A 23157-nucleotide genomic window follows, 5' to 3' on the forward strand; every position below is an offset into this window, starting at 1 on the left:
AGAGTCTTTGAAAAAGTTAATGGTAAGTCCCTACACAATTAATGGAAATCAGTTAAATGTCCCCATTAGTCACAGATACAAGATACATTTATTTATTTATCTGTTTAGTTATTTGGTGTGAATGAGAGTGTTTGTGTATTCACACTAGATAAGTTCCGTCTGGATTGCTGAACATTAGCTGGAAAATGTTGCATGAAATCACACAGCAGTATATTGTTAGTGGCACAATTTATAACACAGCTTTAAACTGGCAGCCGGTTTTATCTGATGTAATTCATGACCTTTGACCCGAGTTGGCCATGGCATCAAACTTAAATAATGTTTGATATGATGCTGGACATTCTCGCTTTAGCTATGCCACAACGTAAATTATGTGCATATAATAACTGACCATAAAATGATCATAGAAAATTGTTGCCGTGCCAAAAAGTGCAACACTGTGTATTTAGTTACTGATTGTATCATTAAACCTAGCAGCTGTCATTTACAGTCTGTACGCTTTATGAACTCTCAGTGCAACGTCATCACATCAGGTTCAGCACAAGTTTATTGTTTTCAAGTTAATATTATGGGTGTATGAGGTTGAGATGAAGCTATTAAAATTTCATTGGTATTGATCAAAGCACAAATGACCTCATATGTTGATGAAATGGAAATGTTGCGAGGACTGTGAAGAATTATAACACCAAAGCACAAATTTAATACATGTTATAGTAGAATTCAATTTTGTTAAAATGTATAATAAATAGTGCTGCGCAATTCTTCGCCAAATCAAAGAAGGCCTACTTAAGTAAAATAAAAGCTTTCAAACTTTCATGCAATTTTCTCTGGTGAACGTTTTATTAATAATATTATAAAACATAAGTTATATCTAATTTTGATTATTACTTAAAGAATCACTGTATATGAAAATACACACTTTGGAAAGAAGGTAACCACATACTGGATGCTCTATTAGTTTGTTATAAGTGAGCAGTATGCACTGCAGTGCTACATGTCAGTTTTAGGTTACAGTCACGATCACAAACCATGTAATTTAGAATGTAATGTGGTGAGTAATTGTAAACAAGACAAGTGCATTACATTGTATTCATTATTTTAGCTGAAAATTGCAAGCAGGAGTCCTTTGGGGAATCTGTCAAATGGGAGAAAGAATACTAAATTAATATTAAATTATAAGCTATAATTACTCTTGCATAGTTACATAACATCTTCAAATCAGGAAATGTACTCTGATTTGATTGACTGAGATTTTTTGGATTATTTATTGAATGGACAACATTGAATTAATTTTTTGAATCACTGAAATCAATAATGCAGTTTTTTTATGCAAAAACAGCATATATCCCTTTATATTTATTTACCAGTATCTATAATGGTGTTGGACCAAAAGAAATTCATAAAGCCTTAGCAGTGAGGTGATAATGTAGTAGAAATATACTAGATATAACCCAACAATATACAGTACGCTTTACACTGTTCTTTTTTTCTGTGTTCTCTACAGCCAATCAGGAGAAGCCGTCTCTGAGGCACATCAGCTCTTCATCCATTCAAGAAGTCAGGAAAGAGAGTGTGTCCCCCACGCCCAGTGTCTCTGAGAGTGAGCTCCTACTGGAGGTGTGTTACCATTTTAAATTGTTAAAAATATTTTAAGTTATCTTTCAGCTGTAAATTTACAGTTAGATGCTAGGACTACAACCCAAAATCAATCATTCATTCATTCATTCATTTATTGTCTGTAGCCCTTATCCAGTTCAGGTCACGGTGGGTCTGGAGCCTACCCAGAATCACTGGGCGCAAGGCAGGAACACACCCTGGAGGGGGCGCCAGTCCTTCACAGGGCGATACACCTAATATATTTTGCAATAATATGCTATATTTAGGTTTAGGTTATAATAAGGTTTTTAGACACCTGAAATAGATTTTGGATTTTACTAGATCTGCTCCTGCTTTACAGTTGTCGTTGAGTTTCTGAGAGTAGCTGTAAGGTGAGGTACTGACGCTGAATTAATTTCGGATCACAAACACCACTCAAAACCCATCCCGATGTTATTCATTTAACCATTTTACTGGCTTCTGAGACTAATGCTAATGGCTTTTATACCCTTCTTGCCCTTGCTTGGCTTAGCCAAATGTGCAGCTGCTCCAGACCATCCTGTTTCATTGTGTGTTGTCTATAGAAATTATACAGCTTGTTTGTGCACAACTAAATGTCTGTGTGTACAGTGAGTACACTTTAAGGTACATTAATTATAAGAAGTTCCAACAAGCCTTCGGACATACAGTCTTGCTTAGTATTGTAGGTTTATTTATGGGTCTAGGGAAGCATGGTGGTGACAGAATTCCTGCAGGTTATGGGATTTGATGGGCTTTAAAACACTTTTAAAATCAAGCCAAGGAAAACTTCATGATATAATCAACATGTCTTTTAAAATGTGTAATTTGGGGGATCCTCAGCATTTGAATAGTCACAGTAAAGACATTCTTAAAAAATGCATTATTGTATTTGCATTATTGTATTTTTTGTATTATTGTATCTTTTCATTTGAGATAAGGACAAAATCAAAGCAGTTGCAATGTGGATGTGACAGTGATTTCTGAGAGGGTCTAGGAGAAGTGCACTCAAATGAACTAGGAGAACTGTACAGCTTTGCTGTCATTTTGATGGAATTATTGGTCTCTAGGAATTCAATGAGCTGAGCCACAGTGAGGTTTGTGCTGCTGATTTGAGTTTTAGTGGGAGTAGTCTTAGACAAAGAAAAAAAACCCCAGCTGTATGCAGATAGTCTAACATCCATTATACACTAAGCTGACTGTAATTAACTGGAATTGGTCAGGTGCATTTTGAATGGTTCACTATGTGAGAATGCTTCTATAATCGGTCAGCCCCAAGTTTGGGCTAAGATTTTCAGGCTTAGCTAATAATCATACTTTGTCTAATCATCATTGTATTTTAATAAGATGGAAAAAGAGTTTACGGTCCAGGCATTGTCTTAAAATTCTGCATTGCCTATTAACCACCATGATTCATTTAGAGGTTTGTGAGCAGTTCTCACCTTTGGCAGAAATGTGCTTTAGTAAATTCTAACGTTTTAAATAAAATTTAATCAGTAGACTAACACGGTTGTGGGTGAAATGATGACCTCCTTCAAAGGAAGCCAAAACACTGGAAAAACAAAAAGGAATTTTCAACAGCTCACAGGCCTGGCGACATTTAGCCTTTAAATGCTTTGAACAGATTTTCAGTTGACTGTGGTAATGTGTTGCCCCTCATTGCGTGACTTGAAAAACCACTGGTTTTGGCCTTCTGCTATTGTGTATGCTGGGCAAGGGGGGTTGCCTAGACTCCAGAGGGCAGGAATATTCCAGAGAGTCCCCCACCTCCTTCCTTCAGTGACTCAAAAATGCTTGGAAAGCCTGGTGATGCTCTTTTGAAGTCCCAACAACAATTTGAAAAAAGAAGCAAATGGCCAGGATGTCAGCTCAGCTGGTGGAAAATAAAGAAACGTTTTTTTTAAGGCCTTCTATTTTCCTCAGATATTCCGTGACTCGCAGTTTCCAAACATGAAGTGCAGACAAAACAAGCAGTAAAAAATTTGGCTCATTTAAAACTTTTAGAAAATAGAGTATGAAAACACGAGACTAAAAGTATTACTGTATATTGTTAGATGTGTTCAAGCAAGTTGAATAAGGCTAATCAGATCAAAATTCTGTAAGACATTTCCTGTTTATTTTTTAGTTTTAGGATGGCAAAATCATCTTTCATCTCAATATAGCAATGCTTCTCAAGTTCTAAACATTTAACTGTGCGATAGCTGTTTTAACATATTACATTTTATTAATGACTTGTGAGTGGTAAAGTGTACTGGATTGTTGCAGCGTCAAAAATGAAGAATATATTTTATTTTTATACATAGTTAATTAATAAATGCAATTATAAATGCAATTATATTTGTGTAGACTATCATCACTGATTATTTGTGGAAACAGTGCAATTATATAATATATATATATATATATATATATATATATATATATATATATATATATTTTTTTTTTTTTTTTTTTTCCTTGTGGGAAGCAGCACAGGGATTTTTGGCACTGTCCAAGGTTGAGTGGTCATCCTAAAAAAACAATCTATCTGTTCACACTTTTCCACATGTAAATCGGTTTGTTTTTTTGTTCAAAAGAAACTTGTAGGAAACTCGTGCTCAGCTCCTATCACATATATACACAGTTTTCTCAGCTAGACTAATGTATACAATTTCCTAGGAAATGTACACATGTCTATTGTTTGTGCCAAATGTAGACGTTTCTTTGAAAATGTCTGTTGATCTCTGTCAACAGAAATAAACAAATAAATTCTAGCGGTAGATGGCTGACATATGTTTACACAGACTGTTAGCTACCGCTCTCTAATGCAAATGTACTGTGTGTATTGACTTTGCACAGCATACTTTGTAGAAGCTATATGTTCCCAACTAGATGTAAAAAAATATCCTGCACTCTTTATATTTGTGTAGAAAATAAAACAGAAAGTTTATTTTTTAATATTGTAAGTCCATTGCGTTTATGTAACTGATTCTTATTTTGAGAGAAGGAGAGAATATAAGCTGTGGCAGCCAGTGATAAAGATATGGTGATATATATATATATATATATATATATATATATATATATATATATATATATATATATATATATACATATATATAATAACGTAATTTTTGCAATTGATCATTGTTGTGAAATCATTTAACCTATCTCTTGACAACATGGTCAAACATACTCATAGCTAATAACTAATAACTATATAATATAACTCTATGTCTGTTTCTGTGTTGCAAGATTTTACCAGTGAATGTTCATAACACTGGCAGCATGTGGACGCTGCATGTAGTGTCTCTGTCACAGCTCCAGGTTCCTGGGGGTTCTGGGTTCGAGTCCCACTCCAGGTGACTGTCTGTGAGGAGTGTGGTGTGTTCTCCCTGTGTCTGTGTGGGTTTCCACCTGGTGACTGTCTGTGAGGAGTGTGGTGTGTTCTGTCTGTGTCTGCGTGGGTTGCCTCCGGGTGACTGTCTGTGAGGAGTGTGGTGTGTTCTCTCTGTGTCTTCGTGGGTTTCCTCCGGGTGACTGTCTGTGAGGAGTGTGGTGTGTTCTCCCTGTGTCTGTGTGGGTTTCATCCGGGTGACTGTCTGTGAGAAGTGTGGTGTGTTCTCCCTGTGTCTGCATGGGTTTCCTCCGGGTGACTGTCTGTGAGGAGTGTGGTGTGTTCTCCCTGTGTCTGTGTGGATTTCATCCGGGTGACTGTCTGTGAGGAGTGTGGTGTGTTCTCCCTGTGTCTGCGTGGGTTTCCTCCGGGTGACTGTCAGTGAGGAGTGTGGTGTGTTCTCCCTGTGTCTGCGTGGGTTTCCTCCGGGTGACTGTCAGTGAGGAGTGTGGTGTGTTCTCCCTGTGTCTGTGTGGGTTTCATCTGGGTGCTCCGGTTTCCTCATACGTTCCAAAAACACACATTGGTAGGTGGATTGGTGACTCAGATGTGTCCGTAGGTGTGAGTGTGTCACCCTATGAAGGACTGGCGCCCCCTCCAGGCTGTGTTCCTGTCGTGCATCCAGTGAGTCTGGGTAGGCTCCGGAACCACCGCCTCCCTGAACTGGATAAGGATTACAGACAATAAATTAATAAATAATGAATGATATTATTAAACATTCCTTAGTTGAACCAAATAAATTTGTACAATGTACAAAGTACACTAAAAAAGTCTATGTAGTCCCATTAGCTAGCAATATAATTTAAACTTAATTTTGGCTAAATTTAATTCTGACATTCAAACAAAACTGTGGTGACTTTACATTGTGGAAATCTCTCAACTAATTTACATTGTAGATTTTAGTAATCATTTTATTTTTTGAAAGTATAACAAATAAATTAGCAAATTCTTCTAAAGACTCTAAAATAAAATAGCTAAAGCAATAATTTTGAGTATTGCTCTGTTAAAATGTTTTGTTAAATAATTAATCAAATGCATCCATTGCTGAGCTGCAAGAGCAATATAGAGCTAGTTTTTCAGCACGCATGCGCCGGGCTGTGTCTGGCATCTGCATAGCAACAGACATCGAAAATAGACGGGGAGACAAAGAGAATAAGAGGAAGATTAAATTTTAAGAAGAGTGGGTAATTTGAGTTACTTTGAGTTATGAACAGATAATTGACTTCTGCTGGCCTAGACACTGAATTATCACATGGACATGTTTTCATCCACCCTCAGACATGAACCAAAATTGGGTCAATAATCAGAAGTTACTTTTGTGAAGGTAGGGTAAGAACTAGACATTTAACCATCTCTGTGTATTGAAAATAGGTTCCAGAGTGATTTCATGGGGTTATGCTTTTTAACAAATAACGTATTTGTTTGTGTAACAATATAATGTTTCTTGCAATTAGCAAATATTTTACAACCACAAACCCCATGACATCACCCTGGAATTTTTTTGGAACATTTTTGAAAGACTGTTATTCTAAAGAGTCACTGAATTTGAGTATGGTACTGTAACCAGACATTCCATGGTCAGCTGTAAGTGGTATTATTTAAAAGTGGAAGCATTTAGGAACCACAGCAACTCAGGCACGAAATGGCAGACCATGTACAGTTATAGAGCAGGGTTGATGAGTGCTGAGGCATACGGCATGTAAGAGTCACTACCACTCTGCTTATTTAATATCTAAAGAGCTCCAAACCTCTTCTGGCATTAACATCAGCACACCAACTGCACTAGGAGCTGCATAGGTTTTCATGTTCAGGCAGCTGCATGCAAGCGTGTCATCACCAAGCACAATGCCAAGTGTCAGATTGAGTGGTGTAAATTTCAATGCCATTGGACTCTGGAGCAGTGGAAAGGTGTTCTGTGGAGTGACAAAACCCACTCCTCTATCTGGCAGTCTGGTGAAAGAGTCTGGATTTGGGACATTCCAGGAGAACATTACATAGTTCACTGCCAAATGTAAAGTCTGTTAGAGGAGGTATAATAGGGTTGTTTTTCAGGGGTTGGCCTTGACCCTTATTGCAGTTTTCCATTGCATTCCATTGTTACCTACTCATCTTGACTTGGCTCAGTTCGGCTTGGCATTTTTGTTTTTCCACTAGGCAAATCTGTTACCTGGGCCCTGAAAGTAAGTATTTCTTTAGTTCCTACTCACACCTGGTTCCAAATGAGCCGAGTAGGGACCAAACGTGACGTGTATACATTACAGAGCACTGATTGGCCATAGAGACTGATCTACAAGGTAAAACGTAGATCTCCGACATAAACTAGCCACCCGTTAAATCTAAAAGCTCGAGTAGTGATTACATTGTTTATTCCGACTCCCACAGCAAACTCACAAAACTCACAAAAGTGGGCCATGATGTTTTGAAGGGTTTCAAACGCTCTTTGGATTGGTGGCCAGTGAAAGAATCCATCAAGAGCTAGACAGAGCAACAAGAAACTGAAAAACTCCATTGCACTGATTAAAATGAGGAGTGGAGCTATGTTTATTTGCGACGTCATTGGCTACACTTTGGGGCAGGAGGCTTTATAGTGGAAAACCAGCCAGGGACTAAGAGAGTTGATCTGAGTCAAGTAGATTCGCCTAAAACAGTTACAATATAATGTAAAAGGGCCTTTAGTTCCAGTGAAAGGAAATCTAAATTTAGCAGGCCAAGATATTTTGGAAAATTGTACGTATATAACTTTATGGGAACAATTTGGGGAAGATCCTTTTCTGTTCCAGCATGACTGTGCTCCTGTGCACAAAGCAAGGTCCATAATGGCAATGAACTAGAACAGAGACTGTGAGCCAGGTCCTTTCTAACAATATCAGTGTCTGAGCTCACAAACACCCTTTTCTTCATAATAGGACAAAAATTCCCTCAGACACACTTCAAAATCTTATAGAAAGCCTTCCCAGAAACTGTAAGCTGTTATAGCTGCAGACATTGTATGTAGCTATGTATTTAATATGGGATGTCATAAAAATTAAGAGAGAGAAAATCTAAGGAGATGACAATCCAGCTTTAGACACAAGTTGTGGAGGAAGGCGAAACCTGTTCGACTATGTGTTACACCTTCCCCCACAGCTTGTGTCAAAAAATAGATATCAGTATTTTTATATGGGTGTTTCTCCTTACTCTTCTGTTTCCTTACTTTCGAGAAAGCCTGTGGATGTGTGTGTGTGTGTGTGATGATTTACAAGGGACGTTAAATAATTGGTATAAGAATTAAATAAAACACTAAACAATATATTTATTTCTTATATGTAATCACCCCTAATGTTTAGCTTTTATATTCCCTGAAAAAAAAAAGATAATTTATGGCTATCGTAAGGAAACCGCTTTTCTCATAGATTTTTCTTCAAGTTTGAGAACAGGTAAAAATCACTTGGGGCTAAGTTCAGGCTGTGGGGTGGATGACTGATTTCTTGGAATCAACAGTCACGCAGAGCGCAGTGCTCAGTTTTCCTCAACATGCTTGTTTTATTCCTAATGATCTAGTTTTAATAGCGACTGCAACAATACTACCTATAAAAATGGGCTGATGTTTTTGTCACTTCCTAGAACCATTATTAAATTACCTGCTGGAAGATTATATCAATACAAAAAACTTAAATGCCCCACGTACTATGACGTACCGATGCTTCAAATGCAGTTGGAAGTTATTCAGCATCACAGCAGACATGTTTATTAGACTTTTGTTTTCTGCCTTTTGTAGCTTTCTCTTTCTCTCTCTCTCTCTCTCTCTCTCTCTCTCTCTCTCTCTCTCTCTCTCTCTCTCTCTCTCTCTCACTCACACACACACACACACACACACACATACTTGGCAGAGGGTGAGCTAGTGCTGCTGACCTGCTCTGTCTCACATTAAAGTGGAGGTGACAGGGCTTGGCCCACAGCACACTGCAACTCACGCGATCGCCGGCAAGTTGGCGGCGGAACAAACGCTCTGGCAAGTTAACAAACGACTGTGTTCAGAGCCCAAACCTCCGCTCCTCCCCCCTTCTCACACTGCTGCAGAAACAGTCCTCTACAAGTCTGCAGAGTCAATGAGATTTCCCCAAGAAGGGTTCACTGAGATGAGGCTTATCAAAGGCTTCAATGACTGCCACTGAGCAAAGTGAGGAGGAGGAGGAGTCTGCTTTTCTGTGAGACAAAGGGCTTTCACCCACAACAGTATTACTTTTGTATGAGAGACTGAGGTGGATGATACTGCTAAAATGTAATATTGCAATATATATATACAGCTAAACATATTTAGTTTTAGGTTTGATTAGGATAATTGTTTCAAATTATTTACATTTAAATTGTAAATTAGGTTAGGAGATGATATAAATGCTGTTAAGTGGTTAATAAGTGTTTCTCTCACTTTGCGTTTTATCAGCTCCACTGACCACACAGTAGAACTTTGGAGTTCTACAATTACAGACTGTAGTCCACCTGTTTCTCTGCATACTTTTATATCCGCATTTCCCCCATATCTTCAGTGGTCAGGACCCCACAGGACCCCCACAGAGCAGGTATGGTTTGGGTACTGGATCATTCTCAGTGCTGCAGTGACACTGACGTGGTGGTGATGTGTAAGTGTGTGTCCTGCTAGCGCAAGTGGATCAGACACAGCAGGGAGGCCAGTCAAGTACAGCACTATGTGTCTACAAAACCACCCTGTTGTAGCATGCACAGAATAAACCCCTGCATTATCTTACCGTGAAATGAAAATGGAAGTCCCAGGAAATCGCATTGATGGTAGCATATGTATATAAATACCCGATATACACCACCACGTCGATTATTTATTCACACAAATGCAGGTCACACATGCTGTGGTCACAGGTTCACCCCCTCATACAATATTGGCTTTTACACCTTTCACCGCTTTTGTATTTGGCGTAAAAATCTAGAGCTGTGGACTTAAACCACAGCATGTGTTTCCACTTCCTTTCAGACCATCTGAGATGTGCTTTGGCCCACACAAATCAGCCATGTTTCTGCATAGGATTGATGTATGGTTTCTCTTCGGGTTGCAGTTCTGACACAGCGTTGTGTTAAAGGACTGTTAATGATTTTCCAAAGTAGCCTTGAGCCATGTGGCTATATTTATCACAGTAGTATGACTGCTTCTCCTGCAGAGCCATCTGAGAGCTTGAAAGTCATAGAAATTCAACAGTGGTTTCTGGCTTTACACTAAACGGTATTCTATGTATTTCCTGAAACTTTTTAAAATATAACATACATTTTTTTTGACACAAACTGTTGAGCTGTGACCAATTATTTCATTCATTCATTCATTCATTATCTTTAACCGCTTATCCAATTCAGGGTCATGGTGGAATCATTGGGCGCAAGGCAGGGAATACACCCTGGAGGGGGTGCCAGTCCTTCACAGGGCAATGCAGACACACACACATTCACACTTATGGACACTTTGGAGTCACCAATCCACCTACCAACGTGTGTTTTTGGACTGTGGGAGGAAACCGGAGCACCCGGAGGAAACCCACGCGGACACGGGGAGAACACACCAACTCCTCACAGACAGTCTCCTGGAGCGAGAATCGAACCCACAACCTCCAGGTCCCTGGAACTGTGTGACTGCGACACTACCTGCTGCGCCACCGTGCCGCCCCAATTATTCCATGCAAAGCCTTATTATATGTTCAACTACAATAAAATGCAACATATAATATATATATATATATATATATATATATATATATATATATATATATATATATATATATATATATATATATATATATATATATATATATATATATATGTTGTATTTTATTGTAGTTGAACATGGTTTAATTGTTTTACTGTTTACTATTTTAATTAAATATTTTTATGTCAATATGTGGTACACATTTTAAGAAAAATAAATAAAAAGTATATGTTTTGATTATTTTCAGTCTCTGACTGGATTTGCTCTGGTTGTGAGCAGTGATGGAATGGTCTTTTATGCTTCCTCCACCATAGTGGACTACCTGGGCTTCCATCAGGTAAGTTATAAGATACAAATTTATGGACAAATTTATGAAGGTGTTAGTACCATTTGAAAATACAGCTACACACATAAAGGTTTATAAATTGTTTAAAATACATGTATTAAATGGCTATTTATTTAGTTGTAAACACCTTAAAGGTCATTAATGATCATTTGTAACATATATATATAGAAAGGGCAACAATGACATGTTTGTTTGATATAGTTAAAGTGTCAGTTAACTTACTAACTGTGCACCACATTATCATTAATGTCTAAAAAGACAATCTGTTGGTAGATAAGTCTTTAACTTGGTGGACAAAGAGTTAAACTTATTAAAAAATATATGATGAAGCTGACTGGCTTAATGTTGCCGAAGTAAGCACAGTATTTAGCTGTAGATGGATGTGGGTTCACTATTTGGCAAGCAACAGACCACTGTTGCCCTCTCTATGTGTTACAACTGATTATTAATGATCTTTACTATATTTACAGCATAATTAACAACATTAATAAACATATTTTTATATAAACCTTTATAAGTGTAGTCTTCTTCTAAAGTGATACCTATTTCAGATGCTTTTTATTGCATTTAATTGTTTTTGAGCAACAAAAGAACATAGTAGGACCTAGAGCTGGACAATACGGCCAAAATTTATATCACGATATATTTCTTAATTTCAGTCGATACGATATAATGCTGATATCGATATGAACAATAAAAAAGCCACAGAAAAACTGCTAAGAACTGAAATTAACACAACATCACAGTCAAACAACCACCTCTTGGCTTTGTTAATATTAATATTTTTTAAATAACTTTAAATTGAGTGCTGAAAAGTGTATGAAAATCATATCATTGTTATGGAAACATTTTATATTGCGATAAATACTGATATTGAATTATTGTCCAGCCCTAGTAATTCATAAATGAAGCCTTGTTGTCACTCTTTACAGCTCTGAAGTGGTATCTCTATTGATTTGTATTCATAGTGCTATATTTCTATGTATGCTACTAATTGCCTTTGTTAGGAGATAACATTTTTTTGACTATTTCTTTTGATCCATTTACCATCAAATGTTCATATGAAGGGCAGCTGGGTTTTCAAATGGTGTTGAGCAGTTTGCACTAAAACCAGATTCCAACGCACAGTACACCGCTACACATTTATGCTCCGTTCTTACATCTTCCCTGACGCTTCTGACTTCCACTGTACACTTGGTTCTCTCGTCCCTCATGTATATTTGAGCTTATCAGATCATGTCACCTGAAATTCTTTTCAGGAAAAACACAAGGTCAACATAAAGTCACAGGTCCTGAGGGAGTCTGTTCCACAGAAAGCGGGTGAAGGGAAGGCCATGTTCCGGAGTGCTCGCCTAACATCAGCACCCTGCTGTCCACAAGCATACAGGTCCAAAGCCATTCAAGTGCTTAACCGCCAAACTGATCTAGCAACAGCGGCGCGAGACTCCCCAGGCCCTGCTCTCATTCGCTACTCTTCCAGTCCCCCTTAATTATTGACAGTATCAAATCTGGATATGTGCACCCACACCATCCACTTAAATCACGCACACACCCCCCACTGTCGCCATCACCTAATGAATAAAGTGCTCTACATTATGAATCCAGCTCTCTCACTCCAGACAAGTAGGGAATTATTCCGCCACGACACTCTGCCCGATGCTCAGGGGAAGACGATTCACTGATACCGACATTAAAATGAAAACTGGATGAAGCACTTAAGTGCATAACAGGTTTCTTGTGCTCACTGTTGCTGAATGCTCCCACTCTGAGTCTGATGAAACTTTGGTGTTTTCCTCAGCAATGTCGAGATGGTAGATGGATTTATGTGCCGATGTTATTGCGAATTAAGAAATTATGTCTTAAAAATGAAAGGCCTTGTAGGAGATGTAGGCTTAGGTCTAGACTCTCTTTCAGGGAACTTGTCATTCCGGAGCCAGTTCATGTATCTGTTTTTTAAAAAGGGTTTTTTATTTATAAAACGACATGCACATGTATTTTCCATATGGGAATAGTTGCAGTTTTAGGTTTTCAGTTTAGCGTTTGCCCTTTTCACAGACAACAAAAGACAAACAAAAAATAGACACATCAAACTAAAACAAGGAAATTACAGAGGACAGGCTTGAGAAAACCACAGGGCCACAGTGAGTGTCAATTTAAAGAATGTCACACACGAAAGAAAACAACAGCATTATGCTTTTGGCCCGATCTGAGACCCAGCAGTAATGTATTGAAATAAAATAAAAACTTTGGGCTATAAACGTTGCTGGGCAATTCATTTCTGATTGAAATAACTATAGTTTACATGCTCAGTGACTCTAAAAATTCAAGGTGAATATGAAGTACAGATCATTTTTGTCACAAAGCAAAACCTGTTGGTGAAGACTGTAGTTAACTTTCATTTTTCTTTTTTTCTTGCTCGCTTTATTCCCTTTCTTACTTGGTATCTCATGGTGTCGGACAAATACAGCTCCTGTAGCAGGCCCAGGCTGAGTTAACATTCATAGCATTACATTTCTGGGAATCTCAGCTATGTTGGGTAGGGCAGACTGTTGGGGGAAAGAGCAGACGCATTGTAAACACAGAGAGATTGAGAATGCCATTGATATTGAAATCATTAGCTGAACTGGCATGGCTTTATTGACTTTATGTGTAGTATTCTGATAGTTCACATGGATGATTGACATTTGGCTGTAAACATATACTACACACTAGACTGTGTATTTCATACATCAACCATGCATTCACACTCACTGTCCATTTAATCAGGTTAACTAATACTATGCAAAATTATCTATTTTTTTAGATAGTGTATGGTTCTTAGGAGACTAAGTTTTGTCTAAATAATTTAGTTTGGGAATTTCCCAGGTTTTGTTTTCTATTTTACTATGACTTTCCACTTCTTTTCACAAGTAGATTGTAATATATTCATTCATTTATTCATTCATTGTCTGTAGGCCTTATCAAGTTCAGGGCGGTTGTGGCTCCAGAGCCTTCCTAGAATCACTGGGCGCAAGGCGGCAACATACTCTGGAGGGGGCGCCAGTCCTTCACAGGGCGACACACACACACACACATTCACTCACACACTCACACCTACGGACACTTTTTAGTCTCCAATCAACCTACCAATGTGTGTTTTTGGAGCATGGGAGTAAACCGGAGAACCCGGAGGAAACCCACGCAGACACAGGGAGAACACACCACACTCCTCACAGACAGTCACCCGGAAGAAACCCACGCAGACACAGGGAGAACACACCACACTCCTCACAGACAGTCACCCGGAGGAAACCCACGCAGACAAGGGGAGAAAACACCACACTCCATCCAGACAGTCACCCAGAAGAAACCCATGCAGACACAGGGAGAACACACCACACTCCTCACAGACAGTCACCCGGAAGAAACCCATGCAGACACAGGGAGAACACACCACACTCCTCACAGACAGTCACCCGGAAGAAACCTATGCAGACACAGGGAGAACACACCACACTCCTCACAGACAGTCACCCGGAGGAAACCCACGCAGACAAGGGGAGAACACACCACACTCCTCACAGACAGTTACCCGGAGGAAACCCACGCAGACACAGGGAGAACACACCACACTCCTCACAGATAGTCACCTGGAGGAAACCCATGCAGACACAGGGAGAACACACCATGCTCCTCACAGACAGTCATCGGGAGGAAACCCATGCAGACAAAGGGAGAACACACCACACTCCTCACAGACAGTCACCCGGAGGAAACCCACGCAGACAAGGGGAGAACACACCACACTCCTCACAGACAGTCATCGGGAGGAAACCCATGCAGACAAAGGGAGAACACACCACACTCCTCACAGACTGTCACCCGGAGGAAACCCACGCAGACACAGGGAGAACACACCACACTCCTCACCGACAGTCACCTGGAGGAAACCCACGCACACACGGGGAGAACACACCACACTCCTCACAGACAGTCACCCGGAGGAAACCCACGCAGACACAGGGAGAACACACCACTGTCTTCACAGACAGTCACCCAGAGGAAACCCACGCAAACATGGGGAGAACACACCACACTCCTCACAGACAGTCACCCAAAGGAAACCCCACACAGACACAGGGAGAACACACCACACTCCTCACCGACAGTCACCTGGAGGAAACCCACGCACACACGGGGAGAACACACCACACTCCTCACAGACAGTCACCCGGAGGAAACCCCACACAGACACAGGGAGAACACACCACACTCCTCACAGACAGTCACCCGGAGGAAACCCACGCGAACACAGGGAGAACATACCACACTCCTCACAGACAGTCACCTGGAGGAAACCCACGCAGAAGACACAGGGAGAACACACCACACTCCTCACAGAGGGTCACTCGGAGGAAACCCACGCAGACACAGGGAGAACACACCACACACCTCACAGACAGTCACCCGGAGGAAACCCACGCAGACACAGGGAGAACACACCACACTCCTCACAGACAGTCACCCGGAAGAAACCCACGCAGACACAGGGAGAACACACCACACTCCTCACAGACACTCACCCGGAGGAAACCCACGCAGACACAGGGAGAACACACCACACTCCTCACAGACACTCACCCGGAGGAAACCCACGCAGACACAGGGAGAACACACCACACTCCTCACAGACTTTTTGGGGTTTCTTTTACATAATTTGAAAACATGAGCTGCACATGAGCAATCAAAACTGTCAAAATTATTTGGAAATTTTTTTTATATTATTTGAAAGTTATGAACATTATTCTTTTCCTGACAAATTTCTTTATGTACAAAATCTCTCTCTCTCTCTCTCTCTCTCTCTCTCTCTCTCTCTCTCTCTCTCTAGACTGATGTGATGCACCAGAACATCTTTGACTATATCCATGTAGATGACAGGCAGGAGTTCAAGAGACAGCTCCACTGGGCCATGAACCCCTCACAGCAGATGGCCTCTGATCAGCACCTGGCTAGTGGAAATGGTGTGTTACTGTACACACATATGATGAAACATCATGATAGCTTCTATTAGAATCATTATTTCAGCATTGTCTCTTTGAATACGTCATATTTGCGTATTTCTGTAGTAACAGGTGCTTGTATTTCTTACGCCACTAATATTAAAACACCCTTTATCTCTCAAATGTCTGCTTCATAGGTGAAGATTTTGTCGTCAGCAGCTTATTCCACTCTCAAGAGGCAGGTGGTGTTGCTCCAGAATTTTCTTCTTTCCTTAATCGTTGTTTCATCTCGAGGGTGCGCTGCTTACTGGACAGTACCTCGGGGTTCCTGGTAAGTTAAGTACAAAATGACCAAGATTTTTATGCCTGAATTGGAAACTAGAGTGGAAATTTAGTCAATTTTTTTGATCGGATCAGCTGCAGAGACACTAATGAGTGTATCAGACACAGCAGTGCTGCTGGAGTTGTGTCAACTCTCTGTCCACTCTGTGAGACACTCCTCCCTCGTTGGTCCACCTTGTAGATGTAAAGTCAGAGACTCATCTGTCGCTGCACAGTGTGTGTCGGTCGTGATCTAGTCCTTCCTCAGTGACACAGGACGCTGTCGGCTGGATGTTTTTGGTCGGTGGACTGTTCTCACTCCAGCAGTGACATTGAGGGGTTTAAAAACTCCAGCAGCACTGCTGTGTCTGATCCACTCTACACCAGCACAACACACACTAACACACCACCACCACGTCAGTGTCACTGCAGCGCTGAGAATGATCCACCACCACATCACACTACATCACACAAAGTGCTTCTGTGGATAGTGGAGCTGAGTGAATGGACAGTGAATGTAAAAACAAGGAGCTGGTCATAAGGTTATGGATGATTGGTGTCTAATATAGATTTGTTTTGGGAATCCACCACTGTACAGCTCAATCAGAGTCGATTGGATACGGTTTGAGAGATCAAGGAACGAACCACCACAGACAAATTCTTTCTGTGTGGAGGCTGCAGAGTGTGGTTTGGAATCATTCAAAGCTATCGTTTGACCTACAGATGTTTTCTGCCTTTATTTTTATATAGTGTGATTTGCTGTGATTAGAACTGCCTTTGGCTTAAAAAGAGGAAAGTATGAATCAGTGTTGTTGCTGAACACCATCAGGGTGGGACTGGTTGATTATTTTTTGACATGTAGTGTTTGTATGTAGTGTGTAAGTAATTTATACACTGAATGTCTAGACGTTTGTGACTCCTTCAGAATGCACAACTATAATAATTTCCTAAAAAAAGATGTTCCATGACAGGCATCAGCTAGAGGCGAATAAATGTCTATGCCACTTCTAGAGTTCTAGAGCAGCAGGAGGCTCTGTAGAATGATAGAGCACTGTTTCATAACTTTGTGATGGGTCAAACAGGTTTTCTGACCCAAAACGTATCAACTCACTCCCAAATCTTCACAGAAAGGTTTGGGCACTTGTGTAAAACCTTCCGGAGAAAACAGAAGCAGCTGTGGAGACAAAGAGGCCATGTATCGTAAGGTTATTATATAAAACAACGACCGACACTCGATTTGCTTATTTTTCAGACAATGCAGTTCCAGGGCCGTCTGAAGTTCCTGCAAGGCCAAAAGAAGAAGACGGCGTCAGGCACCTCTCTGCCACCACAGCTGGCTCTCTTCTGTGTGGCTGTACCTCTGCTTCTACCTTCCATCACAGAGATAAAGATGAAGAGCATGATGATGAGGAGCAAACATAAAAACACAAGCATGAATATGATCTCAACGTTAGATCATAGGTATGTTCACCATCTTAACTTTTTGTGACTTCAGTGTCAAGGGGATGTGTGTATAAATGTGCAAATGCTGTTCCTCGTGATTTTGAACATGATTCTTTCCTGAAAAACATGTAAAGAGGATAATGAGAAGTATTAGGTGCAGAAATAAGTTTTACAGGTTTTTTGTAATGTGTAATTGTAAATCAAATTTAAATATTCACCCTTTATTTTGTCATTTTATAGAAACTGCTTTGTAATATTAAAAATGATCTTAAATTAATTAAATGTATTTAAGATGTATTTGTCCCAGTGCTCATTATACACCGATCAAAAGGAAGTGCTGCAAAAGCATGTGCATCGGTTTGGACCTGTTCTAGGGATAATATTTTACCCAAAAGTATGTGTGGCAATTTGGTTTTAGAAGATTCAAGATGGTGATTTCAGTGTTAGAGATTGTGAATGTAGTGTGCTAATGCTTAACTACTTCCCAACAGCAAACATAGAACGACAAAAGAGCTTCCACAAATATTATTTCTACCCGAAGAAATAAATTCTCTTTCTGTGTGTATTCTCTTTTTTGTGTGTAACGACAGAGAGGAGCACTTAAGACGACAATCAGGGATGAATGAATGTGGAGACACACTTCTCTTGAATTGCCCCACGCCTGCCCCACGCCACCCTACCCCCTGGTCACCTCTCTGTAAAGACGGGTTCAAGTACAAGACGGAGGATCAATATGGCCAAGAGGAACCTCTAAACTTTTGCAAGTCCACTGTTGGTGGCCAGAAAGTCCGTCACATGGACACTACATGGCCGCTGAGGGCCTCGTGTGGGTCCTTCCGCACCAGCCATGGCGTTAACTTACTGCCAGGTGGTAAAGTGGGCAGGTATAGTCCATATGGCAAACCCTACAGAATGTCCCCAGGTTTCCACAACAACAGAGCGGAACATTACGTTCCAAAGCTCTATGGAAGTCTTCCACACCAAGGGGAGATGGAGGGTTATTATGTGGAGGGCATCAAGAGTGAAAATATCTGTTATGAAGGCCAAGGTCAAGGCTACGATGAGCGGCTAATGGCTGTGTTGCCGATAAAGGTAGAGCAGGACTCAGACACCGAAAATGGCTGTGATGTTTATGGCAGGCCTTGGACTGAAAGGGAGCGATACCTAAACTCTTACGATGGCCTACAGATGAAAGCAGAGGGTAGCTACTATGAACAATACTCCCCATGCCAGAGGGGCAAGGGCAATAACGGGCCTTCGTACAGCGGCCATTATCAAAACGTCTGTGGTATAAATGCAAGACCGCTTAAATGTGTCCTCAATAAAGACCTAGAACCTCTCAGTCCCCAGAAGCTGGGACACCCAGACCCACTCTGCAGTAGTCAAAGCGCTAACTGCATGGACAGCTGTGGTGGTGGAGGTGGGCCTGTAGAGCACAAGGGCTACATGCAGCAGGATTACAAACTTGGCTATGAGTTCAAAGGGCAAGGACTGATTCACTCCATCAAGCGTGAGCCTATGGATTCTCCACCTTGGCATGGCGGTGAACATGACCAGATGGGGATGCAGAGGAATATCATGCCAAATTGCATAATGAATACTGGACAGCCCAAAACTAATCCTTATATCTATATGCAATAGAATAGCAGAAGTGTGTGTGTGGTGTAAGCGTTGAATGAAATGGTGTTCGGAGCGGTGTTGATTGTAAAGCGTCCTTGGGTATCAATAAAGGCGCTATATAAGTGTAACAATAAATAAAGTATGGCTACTACAGATTTGGTAGACATCCTTTGTAGACAATCAGATGTGAGAATAAAGGCCAATGAGTTGCACTGCCTTTTGCATTCTTTCCAACTGAGGTGTTAGATCAGCTTTACAAAAATATTGGCGAAAATCCCATTGAGAAATTGAATGAGAATTTATTTTGTATCCAAATTTGAACATTTATGAACATGAGCTTTAAAATATTTCCAGCTTGCATTAATTGGATTGATATTGATGGTGCACTTATTCATTTAAAACACGTTACCTTATTTGGTGACTGTAAATAAAGTTTTGAATTGATTTGAATGGGATTTGAAATGTTCTGTAAAGCCTCTGTAACTTATAAACAAATCATGGGAGCAGCACCAGTCATTAGACGTTTGCAATTATAAAATCCAAGATTATATTTCAGCACAATCCTGAAATGGTTCAAGTGGATAAGAAGAAGTGAAATCTGCTTCTTTACAAAGCTGATTAACAAATAGCTTCCACTGAAGGTCTACCACAGCAGCATTTATTTATGTACATTTTTGAAGAATTGTTTTCTAAAAAAAAAACAAACAAACAAAAAAACAATTTCTGAAAATATTTTACTCAATACTGTATTCACACCAACAGCAATATTTCCAGCAGCCCGGCTAACAGAGACTAGCATACAGAGCTAAGACATTTACATGCACACAATCTTTACATTTCAGGATTTGGCTCAGGGGTAGGGATATATTTGTGATTTTGTAGTAAAAGAGTGAGCAACATGCTTTGTTTTAATGAAAGGATTTCTTCACATATTTTTATTGTATGCACTTTTGATAGAATGATAGCCTACTATTTTCTGACTCTTATAGTATGTCTGTGTTAGTGTTTGCTCTCGTTTTGTACATAAGACATTGGTTATTGAAATATAACAAACACTGTGATATGAATGTCATGCAGATGTCAAGTTTTACACTAATGTTACCTGTCAAGTGAGTGTGTATATTTGGTGCATGGTCAATTTTACATCGTTTTTCAAACATAAAATGTTTCAGATGAATTTTAATGGTACTAAAAGCATTCTTTATTGTTATTTAATATTCACGGTAAAAGTTAGGGGTCAGGTGACCTTTGTCCAATATATAGAAGCTACACAATGGATTTACAACAGCCATTTCTAATTCTATTACATGCCATTAATGTTTTCACTTCTAATACATCAGCACATATTTGTCTGAGTGTTCTCACAGTGATTAGATACCCCTTACACAATTTTTAGTTAAAACTGATTTACTTGCACTACTTGAACTGGTAAATCGCTAAAGCAGCTACCTAGACAATATGCACAATTGTAAATGTCTCCTTTTCTGCTTTTCTTATAGGGTTTTTTTGTTTGTTTGTTTTTGCTTTTGTTTTTGTACAGCTCATTTGATATCTAACTGTTTTTGTATTTATTGACTTTTCAGAACTGTTAAAGGCCTTGCACTGTTCCAAAGGAAGGTTTTTAAAAGGTGCTTTACACCTCGCTAAACTAAACTGACACATCATGTTCTTGGGAGACTGTAGCTGCAAAGCAGCAACTTTTAAAATGGATGTTCTCACTCCTTTTCTATCTTTTATTTGTCAAAATTTAAATGATGCAATAAAATTATTGTACACCAAACCTCTGTTATTTCATTCATTTTATGCACACAATTAAACCACATTAATATCATGTAGAGACTTTATTTCTGGAAAACAAACTAATACAAATATTACCAACAACTATGAGAGGTATAATAATGAGTATAAGCCTGATATAAAATGAATAAATGCTGAAAATGTTGACACTGTGCTGGATTAAAATTATTTACTAATCTTATTTATAAAGAATAACAAAAAGAACCTAATGAAGGAAAAAAAATGTAAATAGGACTGTGAAAGGAAAAGTGCTAAAATGTGGCATTTTGTCTAAAACTCTGTTTAATCACCAGCGGTCCGCCCAGAAAACTCTGTGCAAAACACTAGTGGACCTCCAACTCCAACAGTGGTCCACCGCCTCCTTGCTCTCAGGGAAAGCTCAACCGAAACTTGTTTGTGTGCATGTCTGATGAATTACACGAGCATTTGCAAGAGACTATAGAGTTGAACACTGAATCCAAAACAGTAAAGAGATTAAGTGTGGTTCAGCGGGTGTGTGTGAGAATGGGAAACAAGTGATAGTCCTCTTTTTAGAGGAAAGCATGCTTCTCGTTGCCAAGGGAGCTGTGCCACTTACACGACTACAGCAGGCGATCAGGTAAAAGCCCAGCATGAGCAATGGAGGGGTCTGCATGATCCCTTCCTCAGGCACATTCTGACCTTCACATCAACTCTCACAACCTCTAAAGACTGTTCAAATCCACTAAAGTAGCAGCACTGCTGGCCTCCCCACTGTTCAGTGTTCTAATGGGCATATATTTAGCAAGCTGTGTATTTTAGTTCTATGGAATTACATGGTTTGTGTTACACTTTTATTTCCCCCTGTACCTCCACTTAACAACTAGACAACCAGTTTGTTTCTAACTTACCTTATCATGTGGCTGTAGGGGTACAGAGACTGAACTGTTATTTATTATGATGTCAGTTATATTCTGACCACAGGACAGCTATGTTCTTGTCATCTTTGGTAGGCCAACTGCCAGGAGAAAACACTTCAGCATGCATCTACTGTTCTGTGCTGAATATGGTCCTCTGGTGTTTACTTTACATTCATGGTCAGGATCGCGGAAAAAGGTACAGTTAGTAAGTGTAAACACACAATGTGACTGGGTATTAACAAAAAGTAAAAGAAACTAGAGCCGCTAGCGGCTATCTGCGGGTTCAAGCACTAACTGGCCTAATATGGCAGTCAAGTCAAATCTGACAACTCCTGTACTATGAATTGATCGGGAGAGGATATATTGACATTTGTGGCTATGGCAAAATTGTAAGACATTGAGCCAAGTAGGTATGTGAAGTGTCAGATTATCTGTAATAGGTGATTGTGTTTGTGACATGCGTTCTACAGTCTCTGAGGTGTGTTTGTTTCTGTGTGATGTGTGTGATGTCAGAGGGCCTTTGTGTGATGTATGTAATGTGTGAGCAGTGCTTTTAAAATTGTATAGACTCCTTCAGGATAGTAATATTGTATATTACTATATACATTATATACTATAAACTTGTATATTACAGGTGCTGATCATAAAATTAGAATATCATGAAAAAGTTGTTATTTATTTCATTCCATTTAAAGAGTTAAACTTGTATATTATACTCATTTATTACACACAGACTGATATATCTCAAGTGTTTATTTCTTTTAATTTGATGATTATAACTAATCAGGAAATACCTTTTGTTATGATTTGTTTTATTTTGATTTATTTTACTGAGTGAGGGTAAATGGCCACTTGAAGAGGTATAGGTGACTTTATCATTTTTAATTATGATAAATATTCATATTCATATTGTATGACCATTGATGTGTGCAGGTGAAAATGATCTTAACCTCCATATAGATCAACAAAACAATATTTAGTTTTGTAGTTCTATCTGGTGGTGAAAGAATTTACTACTGTGGCATAGTGTTGCTAAGCAGTTATAATATAAATGCACATATAGATATATTTAAGGGAGT

At 39.5% G+C, this 23157-nt stretch overlaps 1 protein-coding gene across 5 annotated transcripts in view; it reads left to right on the forward strand.

Moving 5' to 3' along the window:
- Nucleotides 1-21150, forward strand: part of LOC136696077 (aryl hydrocarbon receptor repressor-like) — a 63879-nt gene extending 42729 nt beyond the window's left edge. For all 5 annotated transcript variants that reach the window (XM_066670467.1, XM_066670553.1, XM_066670225.1 and 2 more), the window contains 6 exons: nt 1505-1617; nt 10942-11031; nt 15908-16040; nt 16217-16350; nt 17593-17801; nt 18374-21150. In XM_066670467.1, the coding sequence (XP_066526564.1) occupies nt 1505-1617; nt 10942-11031; nt 15908-16040; nt 16217-16350; nt 17593-17801; nt 18374-19424 (1730 nt within the window). In that variant the 3' untranslated portion in view covers nt 19425-21150. The remainder of the gene's footprint in view (nt 1-1504; nt 1618-10941; nt 11032-15907; nt 16041-16216; nt 16351-17592; nt 17802-18373) is intronic.
- Nucleotides 21151-23157: the final 2007 nt, after the last annotated feature.

This window comes from Hoplias malabaricus, chromosome 1, assembly GCF_029633855.1.
Source record: "Hoplias malabaricus isolate fHopMal1 chromosome 1, fHopMal1.hap1, whole genome shotgun sequence".
Classification (NCBI taxonomy): domain Eukaryota; kingdom Metazoa; phylum Chordata; class Actinopteri; order Characiformes; family Erythrinidae; genus Hoplias; species Hoplias malabaricus.